Below are 19,019 nucleotides of genomic sequence, written 5' to 3' on the forward strand. Positions count from 1 at the left end.
GACGCGAAAAAAAGCGACAATACATTTGGATTTTAATATAGATTCAACTTGGATTGCGAGAGGTCCGAGATCCTCGTCCAATAAGTGTTTAAATAGTAATGGTTGGACATCTGATAACAGATCAAGGAGTCGGGGAAGATTGACAAAGGTTAGCGATTAAGGTATCTAGAGCTATAGGCTAGTGTTTGATCCTTGGCCTGTGCTAATTCACTGACAAGTGTCAAAAATTGTGACGACAAAGTGAGGCAAACTTGTGGGTATGGATAGACGTTTGCCATATTCTTGATAATAAAATAGTCGACAATGGCTTTCCAAACATTTTTATTTATTAATAAAACAGGTGCTGTACGGGCATATAACTGATAACAAACTGTTTAGACGTAAATTGATGGTCCCGGAAGAGGCTCTTGTGTTCACCGCGGGAAAATGTCGTTGCTTCCTGCAGTGAGGACGAGGGTTTCGTTAGCGCGCCAGTGATGGTAAACATACAGAACAAGAAGCCGAACAATAACGACTCTTGACTATCATTTTCAGATGGTAAGTGAACAGTACATAACGTTCAATACATTTCTGAGGGATAATGGACATGAACTGTATTTTCTTGATATGATCTAGCTGGTTGCAAGCAATGCCTTGAGACCTTACATCTGAGACCATATTCATGGTCGCTTGTAGCTATAGCTACTAGCTTCCATCTGGTAAACATGTCAAACTTGAATACAGTTGTGTGTGTGGGTCGCTTTATATCAACCAGTTACTGTATATTGCCGTTTCGTTCTTCTTAGCCAGTGCAGTTCAATAACACATTTGAGACAAATCTAGAGCTACACTGTCAAATACCCCTCAATCTGCCTCACCAGCTGAAGTCTTTGTTCGTGTGGTAGCATTCTCCTTACTACTAGCAAGACGTTACAATACTTCCTAATAGTACTTGAATAAACGTTTTCTAAGAAACGTTGTGTTTTTGTTTTTTTTGTTCTCATTCATAATAACAAACCAACTTTCATCTTCTCAGCCGTTTTCTCTTCCACCCTTCAACTGTTGATAGATTCCAGTCAGGATGGAGGGAAATGTAATTGATGACCTATATGGCGATTTGAGCCAAGACCAATATTGTAAGTAAATCAAATGTATACATCTTAACTGTCCTTCCCATGTGTTGTGGCTCAGTACATTGTTCTAAAAATTCAATGGAGGAGTGAGGTTAGAAAAGGTGCATTTGAAAATGTGCACCTTAGGAGGTTCTCCGATAATGTAGATGTGCACCAAACTCTGCCTTATGATAATGTTTCATCAGACTTATGATAATGTTTCATAAGACTTATAACAAGTATTTGACATGATGACAGTTAAGGGTGTACTGTAAAACATCATTACTTGAGCAGAAATACAACTTACTATTTTATCCTGTCAGGCTCCATAACCACATGCAATGAAGATTCCATGGATATATATTCTGGGTTGGATACCAGTCCAAGAAGTAATGGAGGTATACAAGTTACAAACATATTCCATAAAATGACATATAAATATCATAAAAATGTCTAAGAAAGCCTGTTTGGCAGTTATTTAGTTTGTTATTTTAACCTTGCTTTCCCTGAACAGTATATTATAATACTGGTGTTATTCAATGTTACCTAATCTTTGTCGTTGTCGTCTTCATCAGAAACACCGTGCGCACTCGTCTCGCCACAGCTAAAAGAATCTATGGATTTATATGAAGAAATCATTACAGAGGAACAGCGGGGTATAGAGTCTGCTCAAACTGAGGTATGACCTTGAGAATGTTCTTTTATACGTGCATAAAAGAAGAAGAAAGAAAAAAAGCATTATCTCTGACACAGATCTTGCTCTGATAATAAAATACAGATGTTGACCTAATTACAGTTGAAAAGAAGATTCATTGCGGCACAAAATCAAGTTGAGGAGTTGCGAATGAGACTGCTGCAGATGGAAACACAGGTACATCACCACTTGTCGCGCATGCCGTTTTTATTCATTGATATCCCGTCAAATGAAATGTTTTGTGTTTATGTTTATTACGATAACAAAATGTGTGATACATGTTTGTTCTCTGTGTGATGATTTCATCTTATAGAATACTGCACTTAACACCGAGAACTGCTGCCTCAAGAAGAACATCTGTGCTCTCATCAAAACTGCTCGAATGGAAATCGTGCGGAAAGATGAGGAGATAAAGAGGTTGAGCCAAAGGTGAGTGCAGTGCAATGATTAGCAAATTATGCTTCTCTCAGTGTACACCAAGTGCTTCGACCTGTGTTATCATGTCATTGATTATTACATGTTCACAATTGTTTCCACAGGTCAGGGAGAGCTTATGTTCATCATACACCTCATATAAATGGTATGAGAGATCCAGTTTCAACCAGACTCAACTCTTTGGGACACAGTAGGTCTTCAGGACCTTCTAGGCCTCCTCCCATCAAACCTCCTGGTCCTAGAAAAGACTGTGCTTCAAAGGATGCTGGTCCTCCCAAACCGTGCCCTCCTCCACCTCCTTCATCTCTTCCTCCTCCTCCACCACCTCCTTCATCTCTTTCTCCTCCTCCTCCACCTCCTTCATCTCTTTCTCCTCCTCCACCACCTCCTTCATCTCTTCCTCCTCCTCCACCACCTCCTTCATCTCTTCCTCCACCACCTCCTTCATCTCTTCCTCCACCACCTCCTTCATCTCTTCCTCTACCACCTCCTTCATCTCTTCCTCCTCCACCACCTCCTTCATCTCTTCCTCCTCCTCCTCCACCACCTCCTTCATCTCTTCCTCCATCTCTTCCTCCTCTTCCACCACCTCCTTCATCTCCATCTCCACCCCCTCCTCTTCAGCCCCCATGTAAAAAAAGAGACAATGTCAATCACCAATCTGATGCCTCAGATTCAAGACCCCCTCCTGATGTGGATTCAAAGTATTCTACCGCAAGAGACTGTAAAGCTCCAACAAAACAGACAGATGTTTCCATCAGTAAAGCCCACAAAGTCTCCGCTCCTGGACACAGCCTGTTAGACAAACACAAGCAGCCCAGTCATAAGGACGGGAAATCTGAACATCACAGATCAGATTCAACAGAACGCAGGCATAAAAACCCAGTGGAACCTTATAAAGAATGTCAGGCAGAGGACAGGGGCCGATCACACAAGACGCATCGAGAGTCTGGAAGATATGATTCCAAGTCAAGAAAAGACAAACACTGTTCTCCTGATATTGAAGTGGACAGGAGATCAGAGAAGTCTAAAAGCCCGCCACCAGAATCTGTAAATGGCGCAGTGTTGTCAGCCCATAAGTCTAAGAGATCTTCTAAAAAAAGTTCAGAGCCGCTTTCAAAAAGTGGTAGTAGGGAGCTTCGTCATGATAAGGATGGAGATGGTAGAAGTTGTAAAGATTTGAGCACTTCAAGAAGGACTCAGAAAGTGGTCAGTTCAAGTCGTCGTAGCCTGACTGAACGGTCCAGTGAGCCACTAAATCACAAGAGAGGAGCCAGTCTATCAAGCGACCATCGTAGGAAAGAGGAGAGGAAACGAAAAGATGACAGAAAATGCAGAGAGAAGATAAGAAGCCCTTTGACAGAGACGGGGGAAGAGCTTGAGCAAAAACATCAGAAGGAAAGGGAGAGGCGCAAGAAGGTGCCTGACGGTAAGGATGAAAAGTCAACAGCCGGGTGCCCAGACGTACCTCCAGGGGAGCTTAAACTGGCTGAGAAAGTCACTGTAGAGGAAAACAGTCCAAACAGAAAACTGAGTTTCATGGAAACTCTGAATCTCACCCTGTCACCTGTCAAAAAGCCAAGACGGCCCTCTGGATCCAAGGAGCAAGGAAGCTCTCTCCCCGAGGAGGATGTGGAAGAGGCATCAATGGAAAGCTGTGGGCAGCTTGACATAGAGGACTTCTGTGTCATAGATGAAGTCCACAGTGACTCCATGGAAATCAACAGTAGTCAATCTGCGGTGGAGATCAATGAGCCCTTAATAGACAATGCAAAGCATGTATCCTCAGATGGACCTCTGGTTCTTGACCCTGCTGGTATTGAGAGCCTAAGTACAGGTGAAAAACCATCAGAAAAGAGTGACAGGACAGAGGCTGCCACAGAGATTAAAGCAATACATGATCCCATCAAAGACAGTCTGAAACGTGATATTGAAGTTTCCAAGGTCACAGAGGATCCACACAATCCAGAACCACTTGAAAATAGGTGCGTATCTGCTCAGGACAGTGAGCTTGTTATGGAAACTAATCTGCAAAGCGTAGACATTTGCCAAATTGTGGAATCTAAGGATCTAACTACTGCAGTTTGTCTTACTGACAGTCAGGAAGACACTCAAGTGTGTCACTCCACTGACAGAAAGAATATCCCAGACAAACCGGAAAAATCTATTGGTCTTCTGGATAGTTGTGCTCTTAATTTAAATGGTGAACCTTCCAGTGTCTTAGTATCTAAAAACCAGCCTTCTGAAACGATTGCACAAGATACAGTTGACGCAAGCTGTGAGGAAGAGCCCGCAGTTAAAGATGGAAAGGCAAAGATAAATCAAGAGAGTCAACAAATGGCATTCCCCATCCAACCTGAGGGCTATTCACTGCCACTGTCTACCTCTTGCAGTTCTTCTGAAAGTCATGAGAAGCTTTCTCCACTTAAGAAAGATGTTTCAGTAGATGCGAATGTGGTGTCCAGCACAATAAGCATGGAGGTTCCTCCACAAAAGGATCTTGCATGTGAGGCGTATGCTGAAGTCACACTGTTGGATAATGCAGTAGACGGGCCTGTTCATGAACAAAGTTCACCACCGGGGAGCATTGCAGTTTCAAGGGTAAGCAGTACCACAGAAGAAATCCTGCCATCGGAGAACCTCAGCACTTGTAGGGTCCAGTCTCCAAAGGTCTCCTGCAATACTGACTCTGGTTACGCAAAGAATCGAGAGGGGAAGGTTGAGGCTACTAGTTCAATACCATTGCTCTACGATGAGGAGTCCATGATGAAGACATTGAACAGTCTAAAAATAATTCCAGATCCTGTTAGTCCCCTCACCAGCCCCATCCGCATAACCAGGAGAAACCAGCCCCACTCTCAAGCCAACAAGCCAGCTCATGTGAAAAGTCTCGGGAAAGGTATGTACAGTTTACATTTATTTCTCTATATGTATGGAATTACTCATGCCTAGTTTGGAATTCCAAAAGTCATATTGCTAATGATGCTTTTCTTTGTCGTCTCTAAGATTTCTCCAGTGTCGTAGTGGATGCTACTTCAACTGATCTGGGTGTGAACAAAGAGAACAAGAACCCTGGTGGCCCCACGCTCACCAAAAGCCAAACCGAGGATGAATTGGAGGAGGGTGAAATCATTAGTGAAAGTGATGAAGAGCAAAGCCCGGTCTCATCCCAGGATAAAAGACCTACAAAGACAGATCAGCCTAGTCCTCAGTCCAGGCTGAAAAGAGTCTCAGCGAAGTCACTTGCTGCATCACAGGAGAGTCCTAAAACTATCAGAAAAAACGCAACTGCATCAAGTGGAAGCCCCTCGTTGAATAGAAGTCGACACAAAACGATTTGTCTTCCAACAGCTACAACTTCTGTGTTAACCACTGAGGAAGTTATGGATATGATCGGGAAGATTCGCCACCAGGTCAGGAAGAAGTATATGAAGCTCCATAAAACGTTCCATATGAGCAGCTTTTATGGCATTGTAGACAATGCCCTTGTCTCCTTTTTAGACTTTGTCGACAGGGTCAACTTCAGTAAGTTCTGTGACCAAGGTGATGACCTTAAATCTAGACTGAAGAACATTATGTCAAATGTTTTAAACAAAATATCAAAAAACGGGATTGTCAACCGCATATTTGAACAGCAATCTGAATGTCTGAAAAAAAAGCTATGGAACTTTGTGGATGTACAACTAGACTTTATGTTCAAGGAAGTCCGGGCTGCTCTGGCAAGTGTTTGCAAAGCTATAAAGGAAAAGGTACCTTCAAGCGCAGACACGGATGAAAAGCTGAGTAAAAATAAGAAATCAACAAAGCCACTGAAGTCACCTGTAACCATAACATCAAGGCCAAAATCACAGCAGGCAAAGTCACCTGTAACCATAACATCAAGACCAAAATCACAGCAGAAAAAGTCCCCTGTAACCATAACATCAAGGCTAAAATCACAGCAGAAAAAGTCACCTATGACCATAAAATCAAGGCCAAAAATGAGGCAGCTTAAATCACCTGTGACTCCAAACTCAAGACCTAGAATGAGGCAGAAGATGGAGGAATCCAACACAAAGAGAACTATGTCGGTGGGACTTGGAAGTAGAGGTAAAAATATCAAAATGACCTTTGATAAAGATGAAGAAGAGAATTCTCCAAACACATCAGATCACCCTTCCATGAAAAACGCCGTAGAGATGTTACCTCGGCGAAATACACATTCAACATCTGCAAAGGAGGCTACTTTGGTGCGCCGCATATCTCGAAGCAACTCACTCCATGACAAGTCGGACTTCCAAATCCTCACAGAACAGCAAGCGTCCAGCTTAACTTTCAACCTGGTTACGGACACACAGATGGGAGATATATTCAAGTGTCTTTTAGATGGCTCTGATCTCCTGGACACCAATATCTCTGCTGTGGACTGTCATGGCTGGCCCGTCGGTACCCCTCGCAAGGAGACTCCTACTGGGGAGCACCTCCTGAGCATCACCACCCCCACGAAAGTGTGTTCGCCTTCCAAACTTATTGCCACGTGGTCCGCCATTTCACCTCGTAAAAAGTCTCCCTCTCCCAACAGCAAACTTCACATTCCTGTTAATCCAATCATGTTTGATGAGAGCTGCATGCTGGAGGTTCCCTCTGGGATTGGGCCATCGTCCGGTGCGTTTTCGCAGAGGTCGTATTCCATTCTGGCAGAAGACCTGGCTGTGTCCCTCACGATACCTTCTCCTCTCAAGTCTGACAGTCACCTCAGCTTCTTACGCCCAGTTAACGGGGAGCCCATGTCTGTGCCGGACAGTGTCATCAGTGCACACTTCAGTGAAGATGCCCTCTTGGAAGAGGAGGATGCTACTGAGCAGGACATCCACCTTGCCCTCGATACAGACAACTCCAGCTGTGGATCCAGCGATGGTAGGAGTAGAGAGGCAGCTGCTCCTCTTCTGTTTCACTTCAAACCTCATCTGCCCATGCAGGCAGTGGTGATGGAGAAGTCAAACGATCATTTCATCGTAAAGATCCGACAAGCTGCCACCAGGGCTTGCATACCTCCAGGCGATGAGGAGAATCTGACCAAAAAGCCAACAGGAGAAGAACAGTCTAGCGAAGGCTGTGATCCTGTCACACCTGCTGTGGGTGGAGAACTGGCTCCATCTTCAGAGGACAGCTCCTCCAGCCTTCCTCCAAGCACTGAAAATGTAAATGGTAAAGCAGTGCTTGAGGTTCAGTCACAAGCATCTGGGGAAGACTCCGAGGATGCTCTCAGTAAAACATGCAGAGTCCCAGATGTAAACCAGAGGGATCCAAAGACTGGTACCAAACGAAAGAAGGCTCAACTGGAAACCAAGGCGAAACGGGTCAAAGAGGAGGTTAATTTGGGAAGAAGTAAGCAGGAGAAGGCTTTCAAACATTCCAAGGAAAAGAGGAGCAGAACCCCCAGGAAGGAGAGAAGCAAGTCTGCATCTCCCACAGTACAGTTATCACCTAACAGCCTGTCTGCCAAGAACATCATCAAGAAGAAGGGCGAAGTTGTGGTGATGTGGACTAAGTGAGTTGGTCTTTTGCCTATTTTGTTATGAAGGGGAAAACTATTTAAATGATTTTGTTTTATATACAAAAAAAGCTATTTGAACTTCCCTCAACCTAATTGATTCCCTGTATTGTTTTTAGATACTAGGATGAAAAAAAGTAACATTTAGATAATGTACTGTACATGTACTTTTAGAATGAACTATCCATTAAATCTATCTGTGGGAGTCAGGTGGCTGAGCGGTTAAGGAATCGGGCTAGTAATCCGAAGGTTGCTAGTTCGATTCCCGGCCGTGCCAAATGACGTTGTGTCCTTGGGCAAGGCACTTCACCCTACTTGCCTCGGGGGGAATGTCCCTGTACTTACTGTAAGTCGCTCTGGATAAGAGCGTCTGCTAAATGACTAAATGTAAATGTCTCTGTTTTACCCCCAGGAATGAAGATCGAGCTATTCTCCTTGAACTGAAAATGAAAAGGGCCTCAACAGATGCATTCTCTGCCTTGTCAGACAAGCTGAACAAATCACCAGCTCAAGTATGCCTCACCATTTATAATGGGAACCCAGTACAATCAGCCAAACCAACACATTATCATTATCAACACTTTTGGTTAAAGAATCGTAAATGACACAATTCTTATTTTAAATTTGCAGATTGCTGAAAGATTTGGCCAACTCATGAAGCTTTTTAAGAAGAAGGAAAAGATGGCAAGCTGACCTTTCCGAAGATGTTTAAAAGTAACTTGAGTTTTTGAAGTACTCTGTTCTCCCGTGGGAAAGAAGACTGAATGCGGCACCTGTCATTTGGAAGTGTTACAAATGAAATGTTTGTGTTTTGATCTGTAAGGACATCTGAAACACATTCATTTGAAGCATTATAAACACAGTTGTAGATAATTAAACCTAGGATTTACATTCTTGAATGCAGTGTTTCACAATATAGCTGTTCTGGTTTCATTTATTGCACTTTTGTATACAGTGTCTTATTTTATTTTGAACATTACCATATCTCTCAACTTGACATGTATAATTATGCAGGTGGTACAGAATCTTTTTTTGAGAGTTTTACAGTGAGTAAATTTAGATCTTACATTTAGTTCATTAATTTCTTTAGTTTTACATTAAACAGTATTTAATTTTAAACTAAAGTTCACCTTTAGTGCAACAATGTTTAATGTGTGAATGGGTTTCATGTTCAATAGTTTTCTGAGTCAAGTTTCTCTAGCCAGCACACCAGAGAGGGCCTTTTATAAATGTTATTTTTATATGAGTCATGACCTGGGAACATTGATATTTTCTGTGTGAGGAATGCTTATACATTGTGTGTCATTGGTATGATACAAATGGAATTGGCCAAGGTTTGCTGGTTTGTCTTGGTATGTAGTGAATGAGTGACACGTGATAGTGTTAGACAATGTTAATATTGTACATTTGTCAATGAAAATAAAGTTTATTTATATATATAATGGTGATATTTATTTTTTTATGCTAAATCACTTTAAAGACATGTAAAAAAACAATTTCCCCTCTTCTACAGCAATACGCAGTGAAAGAAAGTCTTCTGAGTACAAGTAAACACTAAAACAATAAACACTAAAACAGCACATTTCAAAGTACGCTGAGTAGTACTGTTTCATGGTTGTACTGGCTCCAGGCACGTCACTATTCACAAACTGGGCCACAGAAGAAAGGGAATTAAGGTCACTGCCAAAGGGTACACTTGTCCACCAATGCTATCCTTTAACTCCATTCAACTATGCTTCACCCGCGGTGGCATGACTGTTATTCGATAGGATTCCAGACGAGGTTCCACTGAGGACTACCCATTTTGGGGGTTGTCTGGTGGTTTGGCAGACAGAACACAGTTCCTAAAATAGCATATTCCCTTATGCCCCTTATCAGAAATCGTACATGGCTCATTGATCAGTTTGTCTGGCTTGATGTGTTGCTCAGTTGATTAGAGGTCATTTTTATGAAATTTGTTCTTCTCCTCAAAACATTCCATGTAAATTCCCAACAAGATTGTGTCACCGCAATTGTAAATGACAATCTGTTTGGAGATAGAAAACAGTGCATGTATTGACATTCTAAGTTAGGCCATGGCACCATTGGTAACATGTCCTGTGTGTTGTCCTGCTGTCGACAATTGTGTGGTAAAACTAGCCTCGGGCTGTTGTCCATTCGTTTGGTGGGTCGATCCTTGCATTCTATGAGTCCAGTTTGCAACCGATTTGAAGTACTCTGAAAACAGCCATGCACAGGGCGTTCTCTCCAGGCTCCTCAATGGATAAGACTGGACCCCACAAGTGAAGCATCGTCTCACTTATAATGGCAATACGCTGAAGCAAGGGAAACAGACCCTAGTTCACAAGTAAGTCTGATGTTAAATTGTTCATGTGTGATGCTTGCCTAGATGAATTCAAACATACATTTCCAACCTGAAATAGATCATTTCATATTGAAATCCATTCAAAGGATAGTTAAAAAATATATATATTTATGCCTTTTGTGATGAGTAACCATGATTAATCCTTCTTACAGCATCTGGATATGAGACACAGAAGATGGGGGATTGGAATTTGCTTGGCAGTATCTTAGAAGAGGTACATGTTCACTCAACAATCGTTGGAAAAATCTGGCTCACCATTCTTTTCATTTTCCGGATGCTGGTTCTCGGTGTGGCGGCAGAGGACGTTTGGGACGATGAACGCAGTGAGTTTGTGTGCAACACAGACCAGCCCGGGTGCACCAACGTCTGCTATGACCAGGCTTTCCCCATCTCTCTCATACGGTACTGGGTCTTACAAATCATTTTTGTGTCTTCTCCTTCTCTGGTATACATGGGGCATGCACTCTACCGATTGAGGGCGCTTGAGAAAGAGAGGCACAGAAAGAAAGCCTTTTTGAAAGCAGAGTTGGAGGGAATCGAGGGTGCTCAGGAGGAACTCAAAAGGATCGAGAGAGAGTTGAGGAAGCTGGAAGAGCAGAAGAGGGTAAGGAAAGCGCCACTTCGGGGATCCTTGCTGCGTACATATGTTTTCCATATCTTGACCAGATCAGTGGTGGAAGTTGGTTTTATAATTGGGCAATATGTTCTGTATGGTATAGGACTTGATCCTCTGTATAAATGTGAGAGGTTTCCTTGCCCTAACAGTGTAGATTGTTTTGTGTCGAGACCAACTGAAAAGAACATTTTCATGGTCTTCATGCTTGTCATTTCTGGTGTTTCGTTATTCTTGAACCTCCTTGAGATATTTCACCTTGGGGTGAAGAAAATCAAACAAAGTGTGTATGGAAGTAGTAAATATGGAGACGAAGACAGCATATGCAGATCCAAGAAAAACTCCATGGTGCAGCAGGTTTGTGTTCTTACCAACTCCTCGCCCCAGAGGATGGTTCAGCTCACCCAGACGGCCTACACAGTGGTTCCTGGTGGCCAATCAGATGCTGTGGCCGTCTACATGCCCACAGCCACCCCTCAAACCCAGAACGGATCTGACCCACAGCCCCGGCAGCTGAGACTTCCCAGTCAGGCAGAACTCCACTCTCTGCGGCAGTACGGGGCGGTGGAGCGCCGCTACACCCTGGACAACAGGAACCACTCATGCAGCAGCGATGACTCCAACGGCCCCAAGGGTTCAGGACACCCACAGCACTGCGGAGCACAGCCTCGGGCCTCTCTGAGGGCCAGCCACATGGAGATACCGGCAGCCCTGAGGAACTCGCAGCGCAAACAGAGCAGAGTCAGCGCTTGCAAGGACTACAGTGACATGAGCGACTCTCCGGACAGCGGGCACTACCCCACAGCGAGGAAGGCCAGTTTCATGTCCCGTGGACTCTCTGAGAGCAAGCTGGCCAGTCCGCTCGACAGCCCTGGTTCTGGGAGCAGCCCGGACACGGAGGCCAAGAGACTAGCGCAGGGGGAGAGTCCTCCTATGACTCCACCTCCAGCAAGCGGACGGAGAATGTCCATGGTAAGTCTGCGTTTTTTGAAAATGGAGGGTTCTTTTCACGTATTTTTGAATAGGAAGATTCAATTTATATTCACTGTGCATAATTCCCTCTTTCAGAGCATGATTCTGGAGCTGTCTTCAATCATGAAAAAATGAAACGACGCCTGGACCAGAACGACCAAACACTTAGGAATACAGTACACTTATCGCAAAGCAACACTCCCCTTTCTTATTTGCCATATTTATTCACAATGACCTACATACAGTATTGTGGATGAGCATTGACAGCTTCAATTTTCCTTTTGTGGGTACGTACCAAAAAGAGCACATTTAGATTTCTTTGTCACTTCTTTGCAAACAATATCTGCAGTATCAGATCTAATTGTTTTTTTTCTTGTTGTATAATTCTACTTTTTTATATTAGGTATATGCAAGCCACTTGTTTTTTTGTAGAATGTTTTGCACACTTCAAAACAACATGTTACTCAAAGAGTAAAACAGAAAATAGCCACATCCAATTCAATGATGAGTTGGTGAATGAATTATATCTTTACAATTTTGGGTGATGCCAAAATGGTCAGAGGTGCAGAAGTGCAGAAACTTAACTGCACAAAAACAAAACAAGAACAATATGTTGGTTATCATTAGTGCCATACCCAGAGGAACTGCATTCTCATAAAATGAGATCAAATCTAATAGTAGCAGTTTATAGGTAATAACTTCTGTGACGTAAAACATCACATTATGATGATATTGTTTATCGTAACAATTGATATGAGAGGAAAAAGGGCTCCCTGGATCCTTAAGATGTTTTTAAAGGTGATTTGGAATATCTTGCTCCTTTCTAGTGTTTTTAGGTCACTTTATATGCCTTTTTCTATTAAAAGTATTTAGCTTCATTATTTATCCTTTTTCTTATTTGACTCAATGTTTTGTTGGTGGATGAAGTGAAACAGAATAGTTGGGTATTTATTAATACTAAACACTTGTTTGCATCGAAAATACTTTCATAAAAGAATAACAAAATGAAATGCATGATATGTTTCTTTATTTCATAAACAGAAATGGTGTCTAGACAAAAATGTCATTTATATACCACTAGCAATTGAAATGAATGAAAATGGGGTATGCACAATACCGTATTTACAATGGTTATTAAGTCATTTTAATTCATAAGGGTCATGTAGCATTTAAAAATTAAAAAGAGAGGAGAATAAGCTAATAACAGCTATTTCAAATTGACAATATTAACACAAAACGGTCATCTAGAAAAACGAGAGAAAAAACAACTGTGACTACAAGCTTAAGAGCTATTACATTAAAAATGATGCACCGAATTCTACTAATACAATAATCCATATAATCTGTGTAAAAAGCATGTAGAAAAACACCTGATGCAGTTTGCTGATACAGTCATTGACCAGTTATGAGAGGTATGAAGGATTTCACAGGTAGATAAGTGTGAGAACGTTCGCACGGCTGACTCGATAGAGGGACAAGCCCCTGCATACACTCACTTCACTTGAATGTGAACTATGGCCTCTGCAAGTTCTAAGGCAAATATCGGAGGTGCACTTGTATCCATGTAATGTGGAAACATCCCAGTTGGATGAAAAGACAAGTTGAGGAAAAAAGCATAGTTTGTTTGTTTACAAAACACTTACCATCTGTCCAATTTAACCTATAAATCACTATGTACATGGCAAATTTAATAGACACATGAAATGTGACACGGTTTTGTAAACATATTTAGTATTTTTTTTTTTTCTTTTTTTTTACTCTTATAATGATCTCAGACTGTGCATTCAATCAGGATAGCATTATATTATAAAGTTGAGCAATGTGAAAAAGGCAAGTTTTGTTCATATTTTCAAAGAACAACCTTTGGAGTTGATGAGCCAGTGTTTGATTCAGAGAAGCAGCAACAAAAAGTATCAAAAAGACAAAAATACTAAACAAAAGCATTAAAAAGAGGGTTATTTCTCATAATTTTGCAGCAAAAGCCTTGCAAAACCATTATTTAGCATAACCCCATTAATCACAATGTCCAAAGCCCATAGTTGACAGATTCAGATTACATGACTTGGCCTTTGTGTGTTAAACTAAGAAAAACTTACAGAGACAAAAAGAGCTAATTACTATTGTCTGGTTACTCCCAAAACAATATTTCCAATTCATTACCCTCAAAATCATTTAACTGTATAACTCTCTATTGCTGGCCTTGATCTATATTTTGGAAAGCGTATTCGTGTTCACAACAGTAAACATCAGTTTAGGTGATTTAAAATCATATTGTGGGACATAGGGCTATATTTTCAGACACAAAGTAAACAGAACAGAAGAGCAAACAAGGAAGCAAATGAGCTGAAAGCACAAAAAGCCAGATTCAGGTTAAGGATTTAAAAGGAGTGAGTTATTTTTCCAAAACGGAAGCTAGCTAGTTTTAGTTAGCTTCCGTTACCTAGCAACCTAGCATAATACTCGTACCAATGCTACTACCTGCTAGTGTTACTTGTTAGCCTCCTAATTGTAAATTTTGAAGCCATATTATAGCGTTTGTCATATAGTTTTTGTCTATCGGAAAATAGTCGGTTGGAATGTTCAGAATCACATGTGTGACGCTACTCCTTAACTGGTTAAATGCTTGGCACCCTGACACAATATACAAGAGCAACTGCCAAAACGACAGCCTCAATCACTTAAACCTGACAACTTGAGATGCTAACAGAAGGTTACATGGCCTGAAATGCATCGGGTGATCATGGAGGTGACTGCTACGTTCAACTGCTCGTGAAGCAGGCGTACTGGAGCACTCTCAGGATAAAAGGCTGATAGATCTGTTCTTGACTGTTTCCCAATATGAGGGTGAGCTTGCACACCAAACCTTCTTCTGTGTCACCTATATGAATTTAGGGTCTCTTTAGGTATAACAAAACAATTAGGAAGAATTCGAAATGTTACATACTGTAGGCCTACAAACCAGAAATAAGCTATGCACTCATTGCTATCCAAAGAACAACATCAATAGTAATTTATAGTAGCATTATAAGGACATTAAAAACAGATATCAAGTGATACCTAATATTATAGCTTTGATGGAGGATGATAAACTTCATGAATCTAAATACATTTCCCCCTGTCGTCAGAAAGATATTTATCAACTGAAGCCTTAATAGGAGTGTGCTTTTTCTGTGGAACCTCATGCTTCCCACATTACTTCAAAAACAAGTAAGTAAAAATCCATCAATAGTTTAGGAATTGCATATGTCCTGTTCAGCCCATTCATCTTTAGTTTCCTGTTTTACCTGATAAAACGTTTAGGGTGGTAAATACTGTTCCCCTTTCCTACTAGCATATGAATGAGAAAAGACTGGAGTGAAAAAATTACCTCACAAAAACGAATTACAAAAGGTCATCGCAACACTAACACTCACACATTACTGGTCAAGTATTGTGTGTGTCTGTGTGTTGACGTGTGAGAACCTAGTTTAATCTTATTAAAATCTTATGGAAACTTGTAAAATAATCGGACTAGCAAACACACTGAATCAAAGACACACTAAAGCAACCCAACCTAAACAGCTCTAGTCTCATCACTGATCTTGAGTATCAGAATTTCATCACGACAAGCTTTTAGGAAAGCCTTTTAGCTGATAAAAGTTGGGGACATTAATTCTAAAAGGGTCTATCCATGTCATCCAATGTTAAGTCTTTCCACAGTTTGAATTTAATTTGTCTTCAACCTGAAAGTATTATAAATAAAGCTTTATATTTTTATGTACTTCACACCGCATCATAAATTATGGCTCTGCTTTTTCTAAGTATTACTTTTAAGTATCTCAAATGAACAGGTAAGATCAAGGATTTGTTTTTAACAAGAAAATGCAAATATTGTTCATCAAAAAACAATATTGTTTTGCTGAGGACTATAGAGGCAAACATAAGCTAGACAGAATAACTATGTAAGTTATACAGGCAACATGCAAGCACATCACAGAAGGATGTTTTCAACAAATGTACACTTAGAGCAAAAGTTGCTATTTCTGACTATTGCCATCAGTTTAACAACAATACACTGCTTTCACATGAACTGAATTTTGAATCAGCTTATTCCATTTTTAAAGAAATAGAAATATAAGATGTGAACACTCATAGTATAACATTCACCTCCTTTCTTTGTTAATAGACCTGTGTATTTTATTAGCATTCTTCATCGAGATATTTATTGTGTGTCAACATACACATATTTAAGGATGTTTATTTAAGTGCCAATTTAAGTGCTCCATGATCACACTCCCTTGGTTCTGATAGAGTCTCTAAATGAAGAGCCAACCAGCTGAGCCTGGGGCTGCAAACGAAGTGCCAGAACCGAGTCAAATTATTAGGAGAAAGCATCTCTGTAGTCAAATAAATCCATTTTCCTTTCTTTCTTTAGTCAAAGAAACTAGCTGAATTAATGACCCATAGCTTGAGAAGGTGTCCACACTCCCTGACTTGAAAACACAACACTGGAGAAATTCATAGGGGGTTCATAGGGAGTTTCACCATCAGGCTTGTAGCATCTTTCAATATTTTTTTTTTTTGTCCTTTTCTTTCTGTTTTTCTTTTCAAAAACACAAGCTGAGACTCTTTTCACATTTAAAGAGGTGTCAAAGTTTGAGTGGACGTGGCTTGAGCCACCAGCCACGTTCCTTACACTGCCCTCATCATAAACATAGCATTTTCACGCAAGGGGCTCTAAAATGAATGTGTGTGTGTTTTCAATGCACGTGGCTGTGTGTCTGTGCGTGTGTGTGTGTGGTGTGTATTAAGCTGATTTCCTGAGTTGAAGAACACCCACCCTTATGGGGAATTTTCCTTTAGACAGGAAACAGCAAAGCAAATGTTTCCCTTAGCAAAAAGGTGCATGATACAAGCCCAGTGAAAAAGAAACAACCTTACAATATTACTGCGACAGTCACCATGCGCCAAACTATGTACATTATAATTCTGCCAAGCAAGCACTTGAAAATTACCATTACAACATCCAAATACAATGGTATTGCTGACCTGTGGGAACATAGCTATTTAACCACCTGGGAAATATTTCTTCTTCTCTTTCTTTCAGTGCTGAGGAAGGCAAAGGAGGAATGTTTAGGTACTGTGTGTACACAAAGTCTGCTGTACAGAGACACAAACGAAAGACACAGAAGACATTTTTGCATATGAACATGTACAGTCTGTCTGCTTCATAAATCTCTCATGTACATACGCTGTATTCTCATTCTCATGAATCAAGTTGAACATTCAGAAGATTTCCTGAGTTTGAATTGCTGTGACAAGGGCCACCAAGAGCGAGTTAGAGAGAGGGAGAGAAAGTGTGAGAGAGAGTTAGAGAGAGGGAGAGAGAGAAAGAGTGAGAGAGAGGGAGAGAAAGAGGGAGAGAGAGTTAGAGAGAGAGGAGAGGTAGAAATAGAAAACAGACGAAGTGGGACAGAACGTTGGTGTGTATTTATGAGTCTATGAGTGAAAAAGACAGAAAAAGAGAGAGAGAAAAACAAAGAGAAAGATTGAGGTTAAGATATCAAAAGTAGACAGAGAGACAGAAGACAATTAGAGAGTTGCAGTTAGGTCCATTGAGGTTTGATATTGATGTGTGATCTTAGCCCATCCCTGTTGTGGGGAGACTGAAATACATGAAGAGACCGTGTTGCCACTGTGGAGGTTGCTGCCAGGGCGAGAGTAGCACCATTGAACTGACGTGATTGGTTAGACGGTCCCACTCTGTCTTGGTATAAGGAGAATACCTGGAGAACAGTATTGCTGCTGTTAAGACAACTGTAGTGTCGACTTTTCAAAAGACAACAAAACACATAAATACAAACAAAAATTTGCGTTCAAAGAACACTGGCAGAGGCTGACCGTCTCAACAACCCGAGAGAGGGTTTGTCAGAAGAATACGACTAGAATTAAATAATAAAAAATAAAAACAAACCGAAAGATACTAAGAGCAGTCCTTTCTCGGCTGTTCGTCGGTCGTACATTTATCTGTCATTTCCTGGCAGAAGTCTACCGTGACCGTCTGATTGGACTGTTCGAAAGAGAGGCCTGACTCCGTGAGCTGGCCTGGCTCCTGGCCCTCCACGTCAGTTCCCGGCCCATCCGCACCGTTCCCCATGGCCAAGTCTGCCTCGCTCTCTGAGGGGCCCGGAGACTTCTGGAAGCTGGGTTCCGGGGTGGCGGCGCCCGAGTGGGTTGTGAGGTCGATGCTGGTGGCGGCTGGCGAGTGGGAGGCGTTGTTGTTGGTTGTGGTGTTGCCGGGCCGCAGGACAGGGCAGTAGTGGTGCAGCGACTGCACCTGTTCTGGGCTCAGCTGCACGTCTCTGCACACCTCCTGGGACAGGCAGGAGAAGTTCTCCCACAGCTCGCCCATACACGCCTTCAACTGGTTCCTCTCTGTCAGCAGCTTCTCCTTCTCACAGACCTGTACACACACACACACCCACACACACACACACACACACAGACACACAGACACACACACGGACACAGACATTAGGCACTTATAAATATAGCTTTGATGATGGCTTCAGAGAGGCACATCCATGTTGATTCCAATTTAACGGTTAAAAAGGGAACACTTTTCACATCCTTCTATTATACTCAGAAGGCTGGATGACATTTCGAGGAGTCTTGTCAGTTTTCGTGGGCTGTGTAACACTTCCTGTGCTGACACATCAAAGACTCGCAGCTCCACCCCCATAATGGAACGAGCATGTGACAGACAACCTCCAACGCTGCCATGGAAACGTGTGGGTAGGAAGGTAGGAGGAGAGTCAGCAGTCTGTGGAGAGGGGCTGGTTTCAGAGTGCTCTGCCCCCAACACCAACCTCCACCAGACTGCTGTTTGGCATCTGGGCAATAGAAACTAATGGTCTGGAGCTAAAGTGCAGACACATGATACTGATATGATAATATTTAATTTAACATACACTTTGTCACAAGGTAATGTTTACTGCACGGTCAACATCTGGTGATGTCTTTGTCAAAAAGAGCGTTGTTCTTGATTAATGTTTTTTTTTGAGTGAACATGGATAATGTTGAAAGAGCGAGCTTGTAAACAGAGTGTGTGCTTGTAGACAGAGTGTGTGCTTGTAGACAGAGTGTATGCTTGTAGACAGAGTGTGTGCTTGTAGACAGAGTGTGTGCTTGTAGACAGAGTGTGTGCTTGTAGACAGAGTGTGTGCTTGTAGACAGAGTGTGCTTGTGTAACAAACGTGGCGATGCCACCGTCAGAGGTGGTCGATGTTTCGCCCGCACCTGGGATCCAACCCGCCACCTCTAACTCCTCAAGCGAG

General features: G+C 41.9%; 3 protein-coding genes across 8 annotated transcripts in view; 2 read left to right on the plus strand and 1 right to left on the minus strand.

Annotated features, from left to right (window-relative positions):
* Positions 1-3: 3 nt before the first annotated feature.
* casp8ap2 (caspase 8 associated protein 2) lies at positions 4-9,186 on the plus strand. 6 transcript variants are annotated; one of them, XM_062468277.1, is made up of 13 exons: positions 5-148; positions 446-537; positions 1,016-1,115; positions 1,415-1,489; positions 1,667-1,770; positions 1,888-1,962; positions 2,099-2,214; positions 2,325-2,536; positions 2,603-2,623; positions 2,657-5,119; positions 5,227-7,750; positions 8,166-8,265; positions 8,384-9,186. In XM_062468277.1, the coding sequence occupies exons 3-13, from the start codon at positions 1,061-1,063 to the stop codon at positions 8,444-8,446; spliced, it is 5,808 nt and encodes a 1,935-aa protein (XP_062324261.1). In that variant the 5' UTR covers positions 5-148; positions 446-537; positions 1,016-1,060; the 3' UTR covers positions 8,447-9,186. The 6 variants fall into 6 exon arrangements, with proteins under 6 accessions (XP_062324259.1, XP_062324258.1, XP_062324256.1 ...); XM_062468275.1 differs by having other exon boundaries at positions 4-148; positions 2,325-5,119; positions 5,227-6,039; positions 6,085-7,750; XM_062468276.1 differs by having other exon boundaries at positions 2,603-5,119.
* A 1,086-nt stretch (positions 9,187-10,272) lies between these two features.
* Positions 10,273-12,711, plus strand: gja10b (gap junction protein alpha 10 b). The gene is made up of 2 exons (XM_062468279.1): positions 10,273-11,703; positions 11,800-12,711. The coding sequence occupies exons 1-2, from the start codon at positions 10,294-10,296 to the stop codon at positions 11,836-11,838; spliced, it is 1,449 nt and encodes a 482-aa protein (XP_062324263.1). The 5' UTR covers positions 10,273-10,293; the 3' UTR covers positions 11,839-12,711.
* A 719-nt stretch (positions 12,712-13,430) lies between these two features.
* bach2b (BTB and CNC homology 1, basic leucine zipper transcription factor 2b) overlaps positions 13,431-19,019 on the minus strand; it is a 66,838-nt gene continuing 61,249 nt past the window's right edge. The window contains exon 5 of the mRNA XM_062468278.1: positions 13,431-18,145. Within this exon, the coding sequence (XP_062324262.1) occupies positions 17,666-18,145 (480 nt within the window). The 3' untranslated portion in view covers positions 13,431-17,665. The remainder of the gene's footprint in view (positions 18,146-19,019) is intronic.

This window comes from Osmerus eperlanus, chromosome 8, assembly GCF_963692335.1.
Source record: "Osmerus eperlanus chromosome 8, fOsmEpe2.1, whole genome shotgun sequence".
In the NCBI taxonomy this organism is placed as follows: domain Eukaryota; kingdom Metazoa; phylum Chordata; class Actinopteri; order Osmeriformes; family Osmeridae; genus Osmerus; species Osmerus eperlanus.